This window comes from Pleurodeles waltl, chromosome 4_1 (assembly GCF_031143425.1).
Source record: "Pleurodeles waltl isolate 20211129_DDA chromosome 4_1, aPleWal1.hap1.20221129, whole genome shotgun sequence".
Lineage (NCBI taxonomy): Eukaryota > Metazoa > Chordata > Amphibia > Caudata > Salamandridae > Pleurodeles > Pleurodeles waltl.
In genome coordinates, this window is record NC_090442.1 from 366,713,537 (window position 1) to 366,735,256 (window position 21,720).

The 21,720-nt window shown below is 41.4% G+C and overlaps 1 protein-coding gene across 2 annotated transcripts in view; it reads left to right on the forward strand.

The window, feature by feature from the left end:
• LOC138287752 (solute carrier organic anion transporter family member 1A2-like) overlaps positions 1–21,720 on the forward strand; it is a 670,615-nt gene that overhangs the window by 422,462 nt on the left and 226,433 nt on the right. For both annotated transcript variants that reach the window (XM_069228525.1, XM_069228526.1), the window contains exon 9: positions 15,808–15,972. In XM_069228525.1, the coding sequence (XP_069084626.1) occupies positions 15,808–15,972 (165 nt within the window). The remainder of the gene's footprint in view (positions 1–15,807; positions 15,973–21,720) is intronic.

Here is a 21,720-nt window from a genome sequence, read left to right on the forward strand (position 1 = left end):
AAAGCAGTAAGCTAAAAGAATGCAAATAAACTGTTGTTCCTCAGGTTATTGTGGATAATGCCTCGTGGGTTTTCGTTATGTGTTATTTAAAAGTGTTATTAGGAATACATTGCTTCAGAATGTGCAACTATATGAATGTGATTGCAAAATCAGAAGAACATACATCTACAACATTATTTTTGAATAGAAACTTTGAATAATGAAAAGATATTCAATTAAATTAAATTGATTTTTGTGACGTTTAAATTAAAAAATACATTTTCAGTGAAAATAATTTTAAATGCACATTAATAATTATTTAGAATGGTGTATAGTATCAATTACATTCAATGTAATTATTTTTTATTTATTGATGTATTAATTTGCTAATGCAAGATAGGGTATAAAAATATTTTATAATTAAATAATAAATATATATACTATTTCTAGATTTTCCTTTAACATTCATATGTAACTGTATCAGGTTTTAAATAATCAAAATTAATGTAACTTTGTTTCCTCTGGGGCTTTGTTATATGTCCCGACCTTCATTCGTTTCTAGGGGATGACGCTGCTGTAGTAACTTACATGGAGAGTTTGTGAGTACTGAAAAGTTGTAAACTTACTCAAAAGTGTAAACTTGCTAGAAAAGTTACTTTTGTGAATCAGGCCTGTTGGGTAAATGACTCAAGGTTGCCCAAATCAGCCACACTCCCATTTCTCTTCGCTCTTTCTTTCTAAACCATCAACCCACTCCCTTTCTTTCTCTCCTCTCTTTGTTCTCTGTGATCTCTCGCTCTCTCTCCATTCCTCGCTTCCCAACTCCTTCTTTTTCTCTCTCCATCAACCCCCCTCTGCCTTCTGAAGTTAATGTAAGGGAGCTGGGGTAGGTGACCGAGGCACGAACAATGGCTCTGAACCGACTTCAAAGGGCTCCAGCCAACAGGGTAAATTCCTGATGAAATAGAAGGCAAGTTCTGCCCTGATTAATTTGACAGTCCTTTCATGACTTGGGACCACTAAGAATTTATGCCTGAAACCCATTCAGCTGGGTGAGTAGTGTGAAAAGTGTGTTTTCTCAGCTAGCAGTTGAGAGAATAAAAACTTTTCTTGGGAATAGGGTTGCCACCTGGAAGTGTTTTTTACTGACATGACCAATATGTTAATGTCCTAGCTAGTACAGAAATTAGAAAGATCATCTAAAGCAGTTATTTTTCCCTTTGTCAGTACATACCTAAAACAGTAATTATAAGAAAAAACTACTTTAAAATATGTTCTAGAACTGCCTTAGTGAATGCTGACTTATAATTAAAGAAAACACAGAAAGTGGGCAAGGATTCTAGATGTTTCCCTTTGAAATACACAGACTTCTTACTTTCCCTGCCCTGGCTCCAGTCTAAATACAGGGGGTATGCAGTCCTTTGTATGGTGGCACGACACAGCCTATTGAAGTCTAAATAGGGCTGTGCACTGCCAGAGCCTCCCATTCTGCCAGTGGTGGTTCAATCCAGGCACACCTAAGCTCTCTTTTGGGTAGTTGTCTAGGAGGAGCTATGCCCAGTCATGTGAGCCAGAGACATGCTACAGGCCCTAAATAGCTAAGTCAGGAAAATGCAAACTTTCTCAAAGTGGCATTTTCAAAATTGTAATTCAAAATCCGACTTCACCGTGAGATAGAATTTTCCAAATCAAATCTAAAGACATCAAAGATTATCTGCTTCCATTTGGAAATGATCACTTATTAAGTCTAATAAGGCAACTCCAATGTTAACCTGTGGGAGAGGTAGTCCTTGCAACAGTGAATAACAAATCTAAGAGTTTTTTACTACCAGAACTACCAGAACATGTAAAACTAAAATGTACAAATCCAATTTTTGAATACACTATACCCTGCCCTCTGGGCTGTTCAGGCACTACCCTAGGGGCACTTCATATATATTAGAAAAGAAAGATTGGGCCTTGTAAACCATTTATCTAGCCAGGTAAAAATGGAAGTTAAAAACTGCACACACAGACTGCAATAGGAGGCCTGAGACATGTTGAAGGGGCTTCTTAACTGGGTGGCACAAAAAGTGCTGTAGGCCCACTTTTAGAATTTACTACACAGTCCCTGGGTACATGTAGTAACTAATAGGGACGTGTAAGTAAATTAAATATGCTAATTGGGGATAAGCCAATATTACCATGTTTCAAGGAGTGAGCCCACACACAGGCCAGCAAAAAATAGATCATAAAAAATGGAGGAGGAAGGCAAAAAGACCACCCTAAGACTGACAGGTCTGACAGCTCCCACATTTAAAACTAAATTCCAGTTTGAAGAAGGCACTTTAACCACAAGAGACTGAAAGAAAGAAGTCAGGTACAATAAAAGCAGGGTCATACAACAATCAGACAATACAAAAGAGCTGCCCTACCATCCGATGTGCTCTCTTTGAAGGGCGCAAAACTTTAATGTGCTCTAGACGGACATGTCATGCAGGATGTGATGCTAAGGGGCATATTTATAAAGTTTTCATGCAGCACAGCAAGCCATCTTGCTGCGCAGCACTGTGTTAAAGGGCAGGAATGAACCATGTTTAACATACAGTGCATTATTGTACTCTCCTGAAGCTGGCACCCTTATGGCTGCCTAGCGCCAAAGCAGGCACCCTTGTGGCATGCTGCAAAGGTACCTGCTTCACAGACAGGATTGTTTTTGTGCAGGAAGAGACACCTTCCTGCACAAAACTAATCAGCTGAGGCATTTTTCTCTTTCTATGTGTGCAGCACACATAGAAAGAGAAAAAAACAAGGAGATAAAGATTTTTCTCCTTGTTAGGGAGGCATAGGATTTTGATGCATTCCCAGGTCTGCCAGTAATGGTAGATATGAGAATGCACCAAAATCCATGGGTGGGTGTGTGGGAACACCCACGCTCCACCCATGGAACACCTCCCTGAAGAAGAGTAATGCAATGCAGCAATTTGCGCTGCATTGTGTTACTCCAAATTTATCAAGCCACTCAGGGCTGCGCAAGGTGGTCTTGCATGGCTTGATAAATCTGACTCAGGCTTTGTGTCACACATTTGATAAATATGCCCCTAAGATGCCAACAGGAGTGGGCACAGCCACCCAGCCTGGATATTCTATTGAGCTCGAAGGAGTCATCCCTGCCCATGCCAATCAGAATATTGTGTGCTCCTGGGAGTAATTTCACACCTCATTCAAGGCTGAACACTGGTTGGGAGTGGCTGGAGAGCTACTGTATATTAGTCTCCCAAACATTCAGACAGGTAAAGGGTAATGTTCCACACGGTATTTTCAAAATTCAACTTCTCCATTGAATTGGATTTTCAAAACTATTAAAAATAGTGGTTTAATTATTTTTCTAGCTGGTCTGCAGTATTAGTATTTTAATATGCACTCCAGTTTCATACATAGGACAGCTAGGCCTGGAGCAGTGAAAATAGCTTTTTGGGCCATGTCTACTGTAGCAGCATGTTAACATTAATTTTCAACATATCCGACCTTTAAATACTATGCACTGACCTTGTGTACTACAATATCTACGTGGGGGTGAATTACGAATATTTAAAAGGGAGGTGTTTACATGGCAAAAAACATTATTGTAACAGGTCACACTGTAGTTCTTAACTGTACCAATCAGTCTACAATGGTAGGCCTAAAGCCATGTTTTGATATACACACTAATCAACGGAACAGTAAGTGCTGCATTGAATTTTCCATTTCATAGATCTAGTTACTACATATACTATGTCCTTATAGGACAGTAAAATATGCCAACCAGGGATTATCCAATTTCTACCTGTTTTAGGGGTTAGAACTCATACACTGGACAGCAGTGCCGCAGTGTGCAGCGCCTAGAACCCAGCAATAACATTCATCACAAAAAAAGTTTTTTTTCACAATATCAACAGCACAAAGTTCACTGGCTACGTGCCCTGATGCCCTCTTAATATAAATCATAAAAGGATAAATAGACAGGTGGTATTCAATGACTGCAATTCCAGGAACACCATATCCAATTTGTGGAAAAATAAGATTATTGCCCCAATTTTTGAAAATGCAATCATTCTAGGCCTTAAAACTACGGCATATTCCCCCCTTACATTCCAAAGGCAAACTGATGTACTTTTATCTGAACCACTAACATGTTATATACATTTTGAATATTAAAGTTCCCAGTCAAAACTGTGTAGAAAATGCTTACACGTCTTTATTGGAAGTACAATGAGGAGGTAAAACCTCAGAAGCAAGAACATGAGGCTAAAATATATTCTACTCACCTTTATGGGATCAATATAACGTATCACTCAATAACCCAAAAATGGGATCAATTGAAGGAACTATTTGAAAAAAAAATTCTCCGTTAGACACACAGTCCATTAGATTGGACTTGACTTTTGTTTAGATCCCTACGAATCCCAATGTGACAGCCTTGCATCAATCTATTCACTATTTTGAAGGGCGCAGTTATTAGAAGCGCAATTTTAGAACTGTGTTTCATGCACCATTGAAAGCTTTATGCATGAAGGCAGATTACACTTGAATACGCCAAGCAGGATTATATTAAATTCTGTACTAAAGTGAGCAGTTTTACAGATGCCATATATTATTTTATTCAACACGTTTTGTTGATGATGTAGATCCTTTCTTAGAGAATAACATGCAGCTGCACTTTGCAAAATGAAATAATTAACAAAAACAGGTGTTTCTTTCCAAATTTGTGTATTTGCGATTCCTTTAAAAGTAAATAACGATACATTCTAAGGAGGTTACCCTATGTGAATTTTTACTTATGGGCTGAAATCTCTAAAATACCTTACCTCAATTTTGTTACCCAGTCAGCTAACCCGATGTTTTACCATTTATACTTTTTTTTGTTAACGTTTTTTTTAGAATCATTAAATTATGCCTAATTACTTTTCTTGTGAAAAAGGTTGAAAACAGATGTAAATGTATATTTTGTCTGCTATTATTTAAGGATTAACAACAAAACAAATGAAATCGTGAAATGCGGAACCCAGATGCATCCACTACCTGTGCCAAACAGTAAACTGAGGCAGAAGTGAGGTAGACACATTAGAAAAAAATTAAATTGGTATTAAACAAAGAAAACCAACTACATCAGTTACAGCAGTTTACATCCAGTCACAAAGGAAATGGCACTTAACCACCCATAATTCCAGATTTCTTCCTTTCCCCATAGGTAAAATTATCATCAGGGATGCTGTAGCATTTTCGAGTATATAACACACCTCCCTCTTAAATAAAGTTTTTACACAGAAATGTTACATGGTTGCAGTAACAGATCATAGACTTCATGGACTTCATAACATATATAACATATAACAATGGTTTTTGAGACAAAACTACAACTTTAAATCTATCAGCTCCAACCGTAATCTCTTCATACACGTCATCCATATTATTTTTGTGACTGCAAAAACAGAAATGGCTTTCTCCCGCCTAGGGTTTTCCTTCGTTTTCCTTCAGAAAATTCATTTTACCACCTGAACCCACAGTAACCCAAAGTTCATTATCAACACTATTGATTACTTTTCACTTGAAAACATCATTGGGACATTGTATTCCCTTCTACATGTATAGCTCTCTGTCAGAGTAAACCTCAGGCTTTCTGGAAATAAAAAAATTAACGCACTTTCTCTTTTCATTACAAGATGGACAATGGTTAGATAATGCCCACATAAAATGTATCTTGATGTGTTATCAGTGCAAGCAACCAACTGTTAAAGGTGTAAGCTTATCCAACATGCTTTGTGTATGCATATTGTGTACACTCTTTCTCTACTTCTTACGTCCATTCCATTTTAAATAAGTCTTCATGCCATGTTGCTTTAGCGACAGTCAATCAATCATCACATTGTTCAACCACACTGTTTTTGGGACAAGACCCAGTTATCCTTTCTTGCAAGCTGCTAATGCAAGTCTCCTTATGGTTCCTACTAATGAATGCAAGAGAAAAAGAGAGAGGTGCTTCTCTGCCACAGGGATGGAGGATGAGGTAGACTTCCCGTGTCCACCCATATCTTTTTCATCCTTATCTAACTCACTCGTTAACAAAAATCGGATTTTTCTAATTATGCCTTCCTCTGCATGTACCATTTGTCCTGTCACTGTAACCAGGATCTGACCCATACTCCAAATTTAAGCAGAATGCTTCCCACAAAAGCACCTTCGAAGTCATTACATTTAGCAGTGTTTACTATGTGTATGTGGTAAAATAAACATAATATTCCCAGTATGCTTCAGAAACCTTAAGTTCCAACAGTGGGTATCATTCTAGGTAAGTTTTAGTGATATTGATGGAAGGGCAGGATTGCCTCCTGATGTCCACTCAAAAAATCCACAATACTCCATGAGAATGATCATTGATTGACAACTGATTTCAAATGTATTCAAGGTTTGCTCTTCTGTTGTATTGTTCCACAAAAGCTCACTGGCATTCAAGATTTCAAGTTATCTCTATTACCTTTCTTCAGTAAATTGCTCATGACAAATGTCTTATTCACTAAACGGAACATAAATAAGCGTCCTTTCCCAATCCCTCGTGTGCAGTTTAGATGATCAACAGGGAGCACTTTTTTGGAGTGGTCTCCACAGTGTAGTGCTTTATTAGACCTGTAGATTATTTGGACTGTGGGCACTGCAATTCTGCTCATCAGTATTGTAACCACTAATTATGGTAAAATACCAGCTAACTCCAATTAGTGTGTCTGCAAAGTAAGGCCACAGTAAAATAGAAGAGCCTCAGTGGATTAAAAGTTAAAATTTACACATGGGCCTTCAGTGTAGTTATAATCCACTCACACCTGTTACTTAATAAAAATGCTTTCAGGCCTGCCATTGTAGCCTTAAACTGCTGTGGGTAATGCTGCAGCTGCCCATGTCAACATACATGTTAAAAATCCTAGTTTTGGCATCAGATAATGTTCTCAAAGTCTGCATGGTCAAGGCATATTGAGGCAAAAGTGTACTAAACCTAATAATTATACATAAAAGCTGTGTGTTTGCCTCATGCCTGCATCCAAAGGCTTAACATAGGACAATATGGACATATTTGTGCAGTACCAAAACAGTAATAAAGTCAAAACACCAAACAATAAAAATATCAAACCAGCTTGGATACATAGAGTAAAGTCTAATAAGCAAAATGAAGCCAAAAAAACAGAGATTCAATAAGGGGAACTGGAAGTATGATTTTATTAAAAAAAAAGTTTAAAACAAAAATGTGCCAAAAAGTGCCAATGAAAGTCTGTGGAAGGGGTAAACATGGATCTAGGCATAAGTTCAGACCAACTGTAATGGAGCACAGGTCGGATACACCAAGTGGGCTCATACCAGTCAAATATGTTAACTCCTGAAATGGTCTTTTTTAACCCCTTCGATGCCAGGCCTTTTCCCCCTCCTGTGCTGAGCCTTTTTTTTAGCTATTTGGGGTAGTTTGCGCTTAGGCCCTCGTAACATTTTGTCCACATAAACTATCCACACCAAATTTGTGTCATGTTTTGCTAACATCCTAGGGATCCTAAAGGTACCCAGACTTTGTGAGTTCCCTTGGAGTAGATCAAGAAATTAGCCACAATACAGCTAAAATTTCTTTTTTTGGGAAAAATGGGACAAAAGCGCTACAGAAGAAAGCATGTGGTCTTTCCCCTGGAAATGGCATCAACAAAGGGTTTGTGGTGCTAAAATCACCATCTTCCCAGCTTTCAGGAACAGGCAGACTTGAATCAGAAAACTATATTTTTCAACACAATTTTGGCATTTTACTGGGACTTATCCCATTTTTACTATTTTTTCCAGTTAGTGACAGAAATGGGTGTGGAACCAATGGTAAACATTTTTGAACAGTAGACAAAATGCTGAATTCAGCAAGGGGTCATTTGCGTAGATCCTTCAAGGTTTTCCTGCAGAAAGTAACAGCTGAAATAAAAAAATATTGAAATTTAGTTGAAAAAAACAGCCATTGTAGTCCACTTTTTCTTCTGTAACCTTTTCCAGCTTTGGCAGATTTTTAAAAACAATATACTGTTACGTCTGCTGGACTTTTCTGGGTCCGGGATATATGGGGCTTGTAGGTTCATCAAGAACCCTAGGTACCCAGAGCCAATAAATGAGCTGCAACTTGCTATGGGTTTTCATTGTATACTGTGTATATAGCAATTCATGTGGTGAAAGATAAAGAGTGAAAAATAGATATCAAGGAAACCTTTGTATTTCCAAAATGGGCTAAAGATAAGTGTTGAGAAGCAGTGGTTATTTGCACACCTCTGAGTTCTGAGGTCCCCATACTAGCATGTGAATTACAGGGCATTTCTCAAATGGACTTATTTTTTACAAACATTTGGAAGGACAATATGTAGAGAAAGACAAAGGGCAATACCACTTGTTCTTCTATTCTGTGTTCCTCCATCTCTCCCAATAAAAATGGTACCTCACTTGTGTGGGTATGCCTAGTACCCGCGACAGGAAATGCAACATGGACACATCACATTTTTACATTGAAATCTGACGTGTTTTTTGCAAAGTGTCTAGGAGTGGATTTTGGCCTTTAGCTCAGCCGGCACCTAGGGAAATGTTAGAAATGGGGTCATTGGTTGACAGTCAGGTTACCCCCTGTTCAAGCAAGGACCCTCGCTCTAGTCAGGGTAAAAGAGAATTACCCTCAGCTAACCCCTGCTTACTCCCTTAGTAGCTTGGCAGAGCAGTAGGCTTAACTTCAGAGTGCTAGGTGTAAAGTATTTGTAGCAACACACACAGTAACTTAATGAAAACACTACAAAATGACACAACACAGGTTTAGAAGAATAGGAAATATTTATCTAAACAAAACAAGACCAAAACGACATAAATCCACAATACACAAGTCAAGTTATCAATTAAAAATCAAAGAGTCTTTTAAGTAGTTTTAAACACACACTAACACTGTTAGCGTGAAAAAGTACATTTGGTGCATCAAAAATAACCCTGCACGGGCGAGTGTGCATCAAAAAGGGCTTGTGATGCGTCGATTCCACTCACGAGCTGGACCTTGCGTTGTTTATCCTTTCGTCAGGTCGGGCGCATCGTTCCTTCTCTCCGCAGGACAGTGATGCTTCAATCTGGTCAGCAGTCAAGGGTCCGGGCAGGCCTTGAGTTGTTTTTACACGCCCAGTGGTACTCACGTCGGAAATCCAGATGCACGATGATCCTAAAACCACGCAGCGCGTTTTGCGATCTCCCAGCCTCTGTCAGTGCTGCTGCGCGTCATTTCTCCTGCTCAGTGCGTCGATTCTTCAGTTGTGTTTCTGGCGAGCATTGATTTTCAGCCACGGAGCTGGCGGTGCGTCGTTTCTTCAGCCGCAGAACGGAGTCACGTCTATCTTTTCCCTGCACGGCGCTCTGTGCGCGGATTTCCTCTTCTTAAGCTGCCAGCTTCTCCTTTCAGGTTCCCAGGAACTGGATGGGCACACACAGGGCAGAGTAAGAGTCTCTCCAGACACTCCAGGTGCTGGCAGAGAGAAGTCTTTGCTGTCCCTGAGACTTCAAACAACAGGAGGCAAGGTCTAAATCAAGCCCTTGGAGAGTTCTTCTCAAGATGGAAGGCACACAAAGTCCAGTCTTTGCCCTCTTACTGTGGCAGAAGCAGCAACTGCAGGATAGCTCCACAAAGCACAGTCAGCTCTTCTTCCTCAGCTCTTCATCTCTTCTCCAGGCAGAGATTCCTCTTGTTTCCAGAAGGGTTTCTAAAGTCTGTGGTTTTGGGTCCACTTCTTATACCTAATTTCTCCTTTGAAGTAGGCCTACTTCAAAGTAAAGTCTCTTTTGAATGTGAAATCCTGCCTTGCCCAGGCCAGGCCCAGACACTCACCAGGGGGTTGGAGACTGCATTGTGTGAGGGCAGGCACAGCCCTTTCAGGTGTAAGTGACCACTTCTCCTCTCCCTCCTAGCACAGGTGGCTCATCAGGGAATACAGACTCCACTCCAGCTCCCTTTGTGTCACTGTCTAGTGTGAGGTGCAACCAGCTCAACTGTCAAACTGACCCAGACAGGGAATCCACAAACAGGCAGAGTCACAGAAATGGTATAAGCAAGAAAATGCTCACTTTCTAAAAGTGGCATTTTCAAACACACAATCTTAAAATCAACTTTACTAAAAGATGTATTTTTAAATTGTGAGCTCAGAGACCCCAAACTTCACATGTCCATCCGCTCCCAAAGGGAATCTACACTTTAATCAGATCTAAAGGTAGCCCCCATGTTAACCTATGAGAGGGACAGGCCTTGCAAGAGTGAAAAACGAATTTAGCAATATTTCGTTTTTAGGACATATAAAACACATTACTTTATGACCTACCTTAACCATACACTGCACCATGCCCTTGGGGCTACCTAGGGCCTACCTTAGTGGTGCCTTACATGTAAGAAAAGGAAAGGTTTAGGCCTGGCAAGTAGGTAAACTTGCCAAGTCGAATTTACAGTTAAAACTGCACACACAGACACTGCAGTGGCAGGTCTGAGACATGATTACAGAGCTACTTATGTGGGTGGCACAACCAGTGCTGCAGGCTGTTAGAAATGGGGTTTCTGGTTGGCTAGGGTATGCACCTCAGCCAGGCAGAACTTACCCACTCTAGTCAGGGCAAGGGAGTTACACGTCCAAGATAACCCCTGCTCACCCCCTTGGTAGCTTGGCACGAGCAGTCAGGCTTAACCCGGAGGCAATGCGTAAAGCGTTTGCACAACACACACATACATGTGACGCAATATCCCCACCACAAAGGAAACACAACACCAGATTATATGAAAATATACTGTATTGTACACAACGTAATTATCAGACCAACATCACATAACAGTACTATCCTGCTACCTTAGCAGTTGTCAGAACGTTACACATTAGTTACTCTGCAAACTAGCAGTAGTCACACATAACACACAGGTTACTCAGTATTCTGCAACATAAGCAGTAGTCAGGAAACACGTAATTACATTAGGACACTTGTCATAAGAATATCATAAAACGCCCATAGTAGGAACATTAGAAAATCTATGGCAAGTTAGCAAACATATTAGCAAGTCATGCCCATAAAAGGAACATGTGCACACATATGTAAAAGCATCATAGAACAGGTAGGCAATATGTCATAATTAGTAAAGTCTGTAGAAAGAACTTCAATTATAACTCTATTGGTCCATTTAAAAGTACCTGGTTGATGAGGAGGCACTTCCAGTGCCTAAAACGAATCATGGGGCGGCACTTCCAGTGCCTAAACAACCAATGGGGCCCCCGGCGCTCCTCTGCGCAAAACGGGGGCCTCCTGTGCATATTTGGGCCAAAGAGGGGCGGCACGCACCCTCTCAGCGTTCCTGACGGGCCCCTCCTGGGACCCGTAATCACTGGGGGCCCCCCGGGCCTCCACCGGCCCTCCTGTGGGGGGCCAAGGTCAGGGAAATCCTGAGGATCTGGAGGGGGGGCGCCACGCACCCCCTCCACTCTGCGAACGGGCCCCTCTGGGGGCCCGCAAACTCCTGGGGTCTCCCGGGGCCTCCGCTGGCCCTTTCAGAGGGGAGACCCCTTCACAATTGCCCTGGGCCCACGAGGGGGGCCCACCAGAAAGCCGGCGGCACGGGCGAGCCTCCGATGAGGCTGCTGCCCCGCCCGCACGCGCCGAGAGAGCCCTCCGGGGCTGGAGCAGGTGAGGGAGAGGCGTCCTCCTCTCCCTCCTGCTCGCACACAACGCCGGCACCCGGTCGGGCCGGCCGGTGCCCCGGGGGCGCTCCTCGGAGCGATCCCTACCCTGGGGGCACCGCTAGGAGCAGGCTTGCTCCTTGTCACGTCCCAGGTGGATTTCTTGTGCCCCGGGGGCACGGAACGGAGCGCGATCCTCGCGCTTTACAGAATTAAGTTCCCCGGGCTGCGGCGGTGATTTTCTTTCACGAAGCGCTTTTCACAGCGCTTCCGAAAATTATGCAGCCTGGGCTGCGGCGGTGATTTCCTCTCAGCAGAAACGCGCTCCAGGAAGCGCAAGGGCACAATTTAAAAGCCCGGGCTGCGGCGGTGATTTCTTTTAGGAAAAGAAAAGCGCTTTCCAAGCGCTATAGTGCATCAGCAGCCCAGCACTTAAAAGAATGCCTGTTTCTCCTCCAGCATCCTGTCAAAGATGTAGAAGATCGTTGCAGGGGTCAGGGGCCACAGCACCCTGCCCCTGGGAACAACTTAACAAGAGGGAGCACAGGGCTGGTGGGCTCAGCTACAGGCCAGCACAAAGGGTGCAGATGGTGGCAGTTCCTCCTAGTGACCAGGCAGGTCACAGGTCAGCACAGCAGCAGCAGTCCATGGCGGTTTCCTGGTGAGTCCATTCATCAGCGTTCTGTGTCCAGTTCCAAGTTCCAAGAATGTTCAAATTGTGGGGAAAATTCCCCTGTACTTATAGTCAGTTCTTACAGTGTTTTACAGTGGTAGGGAGAGGAGGTTCCAGCCAGTTACAACTGGTTCTGGGAGTGCCCCCTCTCTCCTTTCAGCACAGGCTCCAAACATCAGTGGGGGGTTAACGACCCTATTGTGTGAGGCCAGGGCACAGCCTTTACAAATGTAGGTGTGCCCCGCCTCTCCCTTTTCTCAGCCCAGGAAGACTATTCAGTATGTAGATGCACCTCAGTGACACCTCCACCCTCCCTGTGTACAGGCTGTCTGAAAAGTATGCACAAAGCCCCAACTGTCACTCTGCCCAGACGTGGATTGGAGTCAAGCTGCAAAACACCAGAATCATAAGCACAGATAAATGCGCACTTTCTAGAAGTGGCATTTCTGTGATAGTAATAAAAAATACACCCACACCAGTAAGCAGTATTTATTATCACCATCACAACCATACCAAACACGCCTACGCTAGCCCTCATAAATCAGACAATACCCCTACACATAAGGCAGGGCATTTCTAATGCAATCCTATGAGAAGGCAGCACTCACAGCAGTGAGACACCAAGTTAGGCTGTTTGTCACTACCAGGACAGGCCATGCAATATGGCACATGTCCTGCCTTTCTACATACATGGCACCCTGCCCACAGGGCGTACTTTAGGGGTGACTTACATGTAGTAAAAGGGGAGTCCTGGGCCTGGCAAGTAAATTTAGATGCCAGGTCCCTGTGGCAGAAAACTGCGCACACAGGCCCTGCGCTAGCAGGCCTGAGACAGGTTTGAAAGTCTACTTCAGTGGGTGGCGCAAGCAGCGCTGCAGGCCCACTAGTAGTATTTAATTTACAGGCCCTGGGTATAGAGATACCACTGTACAAGGGACTTATAGGTAAATTAAATATGCCAATCAGGTATAAGCCAATCATACCAACTTTAGATGGGAGAGCACCTGCACTTTAACACTGGTCAGCAGTGATAAAGTGCTCAGAGTCCTAGAGCCAACAGCGAAAGGTCAGAAAAACCAGGAGGAAGGAGGCAAAAAGACTAGGGATGACCATGCGTATGGCCAAAAGTCCAACACAGGCCAACTAGTAGCATTTGATTTACAGGCCGTGGGCACCTCTAGTGCACTGTACTAGAGACTCACTAATAAATCAAATATGCCAATCGTGGATAAGCCAATTACATACACATTTGGTAAAGGAGCACTTGCACTTTAGCACTGATTAGCAGTGGTAAAGTGCCCACAGTAACAAAAACAGTAAAATCAGAGTCCAGCACACATCAACAACCTGGGGAACAGAGGCAAAAAGTTAAGGGCGACCATGTCAAGGATGAAAAGCCTAACACGTGTCCCCCAAGCTGAAAGTGGGGAGCAACTACCCATCCTCATGGGAGTTCTTATCACTAATGCGGAGGAACCTGGACAGACCATCAGCATTAACTTCTTCTGTGCCAGGACGGTGTTCCACCATAAAGTCCATTATTGGCACCACTTTTGAGATATTGAATTTAGGTGCCACATCAATTTCTACTGGCTACGCACTACATTGTTTGAAGGAGACTTGCAGATTGATTAATCAAGAATTGCTAGAATCAACGGATTCTTTGATTTGTTTCAGAATTAGCAGTGCATTTATGAAGTCAATGCGAGGATTGGTGGCATGACGAAACACGTGTTGGCTGTTTTTGGATGTAATTGAAGAAGAAAGTCACAATAAATACAAGAAAGCTTTTCACCTATGGATCTGTGGACTTGAACTGTATATTGTATACCAGTCCCTTGGACATTTTGCTGTAGTTTCCTTTTGGAATTTTGTGGGAGTGGGGTGTTTTCTTCCCTTCCAGGGACACCGTAAATACAAAATTTGGATGTTGTGATTTGGGTGGTATATTAGTGAGCGCCGTCCCTTATCTCTAAACACCCAATTTGTTTGTCTAACCTGGGGAACAGAGGCAAAAGGTTAAGGGAGACCACGCCAAGGATGAAAAGTCTGACAGGAAACCTAGCAAACCTGTCCATTTTTGAAAACTAGACACCTAGGGGAATCCAAGTTGGGGTGACTTGTGGGGCTCTCACTGGGTTCTGTCACTCAGAATCCTTTGCAAACCTCAAAATGCGGCTAAAAATACACTTTTTCCTCACATTTTGGTGCTGCAAAGTTCTGGAATTTGAGGGGAGCCACAAACTTCCTTCTAGCAAGCATTCCTCCACATCTTCTGATAAAAATAGTACCTCACTTGTGTGGGTAGGCTTAGTGCCAGCGGCAGGGAAGGGTCCAAAACACAACATGCACACATCAAATGTATTTATTTATTGCTTACTTGAGGAAGGTACTATTTCAGATAGGTATACTCTGAAGATTCTATGGATTTTACATGGGTTGCTGAGATGTCCAGAAGCCTCCCTCATTGTCTGTAAATTACTGATCTGGTCCACCTCCTCACAGTTGTCTGCACACCTTTATTTCTTCCTGACTTTCTTGATCTACAGGAGACAGGATATGACAGAGCACAGAGATGTGCCCTCTATAGTTAAGAAGTTGTTTTATTTCCAGTGTTACCTCCCCTTATCTACATTCACAATCCTAATATTACCTTCAAACAGGTATAAATGTAACATATTTTAATGTTGCACACAAGGGACACTATTAGTTTTATAGGATATCCACACTAAAACAAACTATCCCTGAAAACACCCAAAGATATGAAATGCTATCCAGCTCCTTTTCAGGCCAGGCACGCCAATCTCCAACATAAAGAGTAACCACAAACTGCATTTTCAGAAAGACCTTAGCTAAACAGAACCTATCGACCGATCATGGATTTTCCACATCAAATATGGACTGCCTCTCACTTCTATACTATTACAAAGTTAACATTCAGCAGTGTAAGTGTTCACCTTATTAGATATTTCCACTGCTCTGTTTCGCTGAACCATGTTGTCAGGTGTTCTGCCTTCCTGTGACCAGTTGTCTTGATACAGTGCATCAAGAGCTACAATAAATAAATAAAAATAAATCTCACTTTCTGCATGATTGACTTTGTTTTCAGTCTATGCAACACATGTATTGTTTACTGAAATTCTATCTAGTTTTTTGATTGATGCTTCTGTGTAGCTCTTATAAGGTTGTTTCACACTTTATTGCATACACTTCCACCATGGCCATTATAAACATGCTTTTAATGCGCTTGTCATAATGTTTAATATTTTGTTGGACTGATTAATCATAGAAGAATTAGTTGCATGTGCTTTCCACTTTCTAAGAAATGATACCCCCTTGAGGAGCCTCCCCTGAACTTATCAAATCTATGTCTGTGTCATAGTGCTTTATCCAGTACAAATGTGCTTATGTGTTCTTTTTCTATTCATTTGATACTACCATTATTTTCTTTCATTGCAGATTTTTTACCATGCCTGAAAGGTCTTTTTTGTAACCCCGTTTACGTATTATTTCTCGTAATTACTGTAATGCAGTTTAACGCTTATACTGGCATGTTGACCTTTGTGCCAAAGTACGTCGAAGTGATGTATGGGAAATCTGCATCCGAAGCCATCTTTTTACTTGGTAAGCTTCAGAAAAAATTCCCAAGTTGTCCTTGTTGTCATCATTTTGTGTAATGTATAAACTCACAATTAGAAAGCCAATGCAACCAGTTGGTTTTGAGAATCTCAATTTGATAAGCCAGACACAGTTTTGCAATCTCAGCTTCAACAAATGATCTAGTCTATGGGAAAAGGTACAATTTATTTTCTTTCTTACCTCTTTCTGTGCTCTTAAGACTTACAAGTGGACACTCAAAACACAGACATAAAAAATAGCGAAAAAGAAAAAGAAACAATCCAGCTTTTATAAACAAGGTAATTATACAGTAAATACCATATCCTAAAAAACAAAGTCACATTAACATTAACAAATACCTTAAGGCATAGGTATTGTCAAAAAATGAATTAGTAATTGGGATGGATGGTAGCCCACTACAAGTGATATAATAACTAGCCTGTTAGGTCCAGTTAAAGGTTTCAGTATTTTAAACCTAAGGTCAATCTGTGGTAACTATAGCACAGAGCAGATAGGCTTAACTGAAAACAAATGTGCAAAACCTGAACAGTCAAGAAGTGAAAGACCCAACACACAAAAATCACATTTCAATTTATAAAAGAAACCTAATAAGCAAAAGCACACCAAAACCACAAAAATCCAATCCAAGGAACAAGAGATATGAATTTGTAAAGATTTAAGTGAACTGCACCTAGAAAAAGTAAAGCACCAAAGATATCCTATGATCACAGTTGACTGTTACCTAGGCACGATTTCAGGCCATCAGTGATGAATTGCAGATCAGATACAAGAAGTAGGTTTGTTCCAGTCACTGATTTCTTTTTGGGAGTTAGCCTCAGAAATGGAAGTTGCAATTGAGTTCCACAAGACTAAATAGCCATTGTATGAGGCCATGCTAAAGCCATTAGTTTTGGTGGGAACATAAAAAAATTATTTCCAGAAAAGTCCTCTTATTGACCAAATACGTTTTACACTTTTGCCCAATCAGGGTTTCTTAGTTCAATCTTGAGGCCAGATGTATGAAACTTTTGATCGCTAATCGGCATGTACAGATTCTTTCTGCCAACAAATTGCGACTTGCAAATGAGTCACGTCCTAATTTTGGAAGTTGCTTTTTCCGATTGCTAAATAGTTTGCCAATTGCGAATGCAGCCACAAATAGGGGTCACATTGTCAAAATAGTGTTCCTCCTTCCTGGTGCAGGGGGATGACTAGAAGTGCAGGATCCCAGAAGCTACAAAGGGAGGCAGAGAGAGGCTGGAGAGCTGCAGAGCACAAGCAGTGAACTGAGGATCTCAAACAACAGTTTTCCCAACATCAGTAATGGCTAGCCAGGAGCAAGAGAAGGAGGCAGGAGTGAGAAAGCAGAAATTAAAGTTCTCAGAGCAGGCACTTGAAATATTGACCAAGAAGTGCTGCAACAACCACGACCTCCTTTTTGGCCGGTCATCTATAACTGTGCCTGGGACACATCACTACAAGATATGGAAGAAAATGCAACAGAAGATAAATGCTGTAGGTGTGGCACAGCACTCTGTAGAAAATAGAAAAGATTCACAAGAGTTGGTATGACCTCTGTTCTTACATGAAGGAAAAGCTCACAACACTTCTGAGTGAGTCCCTTGCCACAAGAGGTGGACCCTAAACTGCACCCTCACCCACTACAATGGATACAATGGTAAAGACCTGGAGCCAGTGGCACTCGTTGGTTTTGCCAACCTAGTCAAATTCGTACTTGTACCATTGCAAAGTAAGTGCCAAACTTTAGTCATTGTAACACTCCTGCCAAACTTTCGTAATTGTAACACTTCTGACCTTGAAATTGAGGCCCACATGTATGTAAAAGAAATGTAGTCAGACATATCAGTATGGAACTATTCCATGTAAAAAAAAAACTCACAGTGCATGGTGCTTAAATGAGTTTGTCAAAGACAAATACCATGTAGTCAGTGTCAGACATTTATTAAAAAAAAATGTAAAACTAAAGAGAATGGTATTCCTCACATAACATATTTATTGGTAGTTCCATTATCCAATTAGTTGCACCTGGGGAAGACATCGAAGGCCATATTGGTGAGGGTGAAGGCACAAATTGTAGAAAAAGAAGCACTAGTGTTGAGGAGTCAGCCCAAAACACCTCATGTCCACTCCAGCAGTGTGCCTTTCTCCCCACTGCCAACATCAGTGGAGGTTGAGGTTGCCTATAGCCACCCACTCCAACCCTGCAACTAGTCATCAGGGCCCAACAGCAGCGCACCACAGTGAATGATGATGATGATGAATGCCACTTGTAATGTGCACAGCTCCTCCATGGACTGTCCCCATGCTCTGCACAGGTCCAAAGAGAAAAAGTAACCAGTTGTTTTAATCCTAACTAAAAAGCCAGGTTTTCTGCATTTTTTTAAACATTGTGACATTGCTTACAGGACAGAGCTCCAGAGATAGTTAATTGCATGCTGTAGATCCAAGATGGACCACGATTTGCCACCTGCTCTAGCCCGCGGAATTCTGGGGGTCACTGCTAGTAGTTTATTAGCAGACCTCAGGTTTCTTGCTGGAACATGGAAGCTGAACCTTGCTCTGAATTATTCTGCACCGGTCTGATACCATGCTTCTTGAACTAGCACTGATACTATAAACATGATTCTTTTCCTGATGGGACGCCAGTGAAGACCAGGAGACACACAGGCTCTAACTGGCAATTTCAAAAGGAAACAAGCCGCTATATCCTGGACCACAAGAAGCTTCTCCAGCAGGTACTCCAGTATGCCAAAACAAAGCACATTGCAGTAGTCTAACCTCAAGATTATCAGGGTCTGGATAATTGTTGGTTTGTAGTGAAGGACAGATAGCGAGAAAACATTTTCAGGGAACGCAGTACACTAAAGCAAGTGCCAGCATCCAACTTAATTTGTGGCCTGAATGACAGGCTATTATCAAATTTGACCCCCACGTTATTAACAATGCCCCCAGGAGGGCCTGAAGACAGAGCATTTTCAGGCCAAAAAGTCTGCCAAATTTCTGGAGAAGTATTGCCGAAAAAAGAATCTTAGTTTTCTCAGCATTGCATTTGAGCTGATGTTTAGCCATCAAATTAAAGACTACTGCCTGACAGGTTTTAATCATTTGCCCTGGAAACTCTTCTGCCTTGCCACATGAGAACAGCAGCTGAGTATAAGCAATGTAAGATATAATCTTTGCTCCAAGGACTTCTGCTAACTGAGCGTGAGGGATAAGGCATATATTAAATAATGTAGGGCTCAAGGTAGAGTCTTGGAGAACACTGTCAACTCACGTGGCTCCGAGGAGAAGGTATGATCCAAATCTGTTGATTTCTGCATTCCAAAAGGAGGTGAACCAGTCCAAGGCTTGATCCACTATGCCACTTGATTGCAGACACCCCAGGAGGTTAGAGTGGGGGACCGCATCAAAGGCTGCTGATAGATGTAACATAATGAGTGCTACCCTTACCCCAGCATCTAAGGTGCTTTTGATGTATTCACTAGCCTTCATAAGTGCTATCTCAGTGCTAAAGTGGGGTCTGAAGCCAGACTGATAATGGTGGAGCAGGTAATTGGATTCCATATATACAGAGCTGCTGATTAGTATGTTTCTCCAGTATCTTGGATAATGGTGGGAGCAGAGATATAGGCCTATAATTTGGCTGTACCCAATAACCCGCAGATGGTTTCTTCAGCAAGGGCAGAATTTTAGCTTGCTTTCAAGATCTTGGTACCGTGGCTGTTACTAATGACATGTCAAGCATCTTATTTGCTAAAGGGTTAATTATTCAAGCCCCTAATTCTTTCTGGTTTCCAATTCTTTTCCTTCTTGAACACCTATTATTTTGCTTGTAAGTGTATTCATGGCTTTTGTTGTTATCCTGTGAAAAGGAGTAAATAAAGAAAGCAGCACACCATATATTTAAGAACGAAAAACAAATATTTCTGACAAATTGAGACTGAAGGGGCGGACATAGGCTTGGCTAAAAGCTATGGCCTGTGCCAACAATCCACTAGGCACAGCTGAAAGTGGTGTACAGAAGGTGCTTAGGAGGGGTAAGTGGGCCAAAGAAGTTGGCATAGGCCACGCTCTGTCCCTAATGCCTGATAAGCATAGTGGGCACAGTGGGATTAGAGATTAGTCTTGAGGACACCGTGTCATCAATGCCATCCTTTCACTGAATGTCATTTATTTATTTTCTTGTTTGTTTGATTAATTATTTGGTAAACTTTAAAATGATGTGTGTCTCTGATCAAATATTATGGAAATGTGAGAATTTATAGGAATTGAAATTGCCAAACCAAGAGTTCACTTAGGTTGAGATGTAGCAGAAATTTTAGTATTGTCTTTAATGTCATAATGATCATTTATACGTGACAGTTTATGCGTTATGATAATCAAAGTACTCAGTGCACTGAGAAGCCCTATTAGTGTGCATTCACCTAGACTAGTTACTGAAACCTATGTGGTATTGAGATTAAATTACATGTTTGAAGAATTTATCTCTCATTCTGTTAGATTTGAAAGTCTAAACTAATAGTTTGCAATTAAATTATATTAGATTTCTGGTGATAAGCGTTTTAAATTCATATGCAAGTACATAGAAATGCTGTTCTGCGCCACATAAATGGAAATGTATTAGCAGAGTTATTTCATTTAAAGTTACTGTAAAATGAACGCTAATGAAAGTTTATTAATGTTGAATTTGGAGTTTGAGTTTTAAAATGTATTTTATTTAAATGATTAATGTACTGCTTTAATCCACTTGCATTAACTTATTTAAATCACTTGTATTAGCCTGCTAGGCCCTGTATTCATGACTGTGCAGAAAATGTCACATCATCCTGCTAACGTGTACCTTTCTTCCAGATTTCGTTCCCATAAGAATGCTAGCTTGGTAGCAGATGTCTATTGGTTACACATAGTTAGTTTAGGAAGTCGCCCTTGAGGATGGAACATTCAGGACTGTAGACTGACAAATTATATAAATATTGCAAGCTTGCATGGAGGAGTACAAGTGGACACTGTTCTCATGACAAATCTGGAAAACTGTACCAATTTTTCAAGTTGAAGCTGCATGATCGATTTCTATTGGATGTTACCTAACTAAATTGAACCTTAATGATTTGAATTGCCTAAATGCTTTTTAAGACTGAGCAACGATTGTTTTCCGTTCATCAGATAATTCTGCTGATGTTTTGTATTGTATTTGTAGAGTGCCTAGTTCTGTTAATGTTAGTACACTTGAATCTATTTTGTCGCCTTGGTCAACCCTTGGTGATACTGTATCTTTAGAACCTTGTCTTGAGAATTATCTATATGACTTTGAGCTTAGGTTTGCCAAAAAAGCCCTTAGCTTTATTCCTGACTGGAGTGTTTCTTGTATGGTTACATTTATCATACTGTAACATTGAAATTGGATTGTTTTTTCAATTTGCTGTCTGGTTTTCCACAACCTTAAGCTGGGTCCAAAGATCTATTGACCTCATTGGATTTTGATTCCTGCAAAGGAATAACATGCCCTTGCAAATCTGGTAGCAGAGGATGGGGCTCACATGTAGGTGAGCTGGAACAATGTATTAACACACACTGATCTGGAAATACTGAAGGAAGTGTGCCCCTTCAGTTTTAAAAACATTGGAATGCAACTCTTAATTTCCAGGCCCTCTGCCACATACATTGTTCACCAACTTTCTGCTGGAAGAAAGTGTGCAAGGTCAAGTAAGTGGTTTCACTTTGTGTGCTTCTACA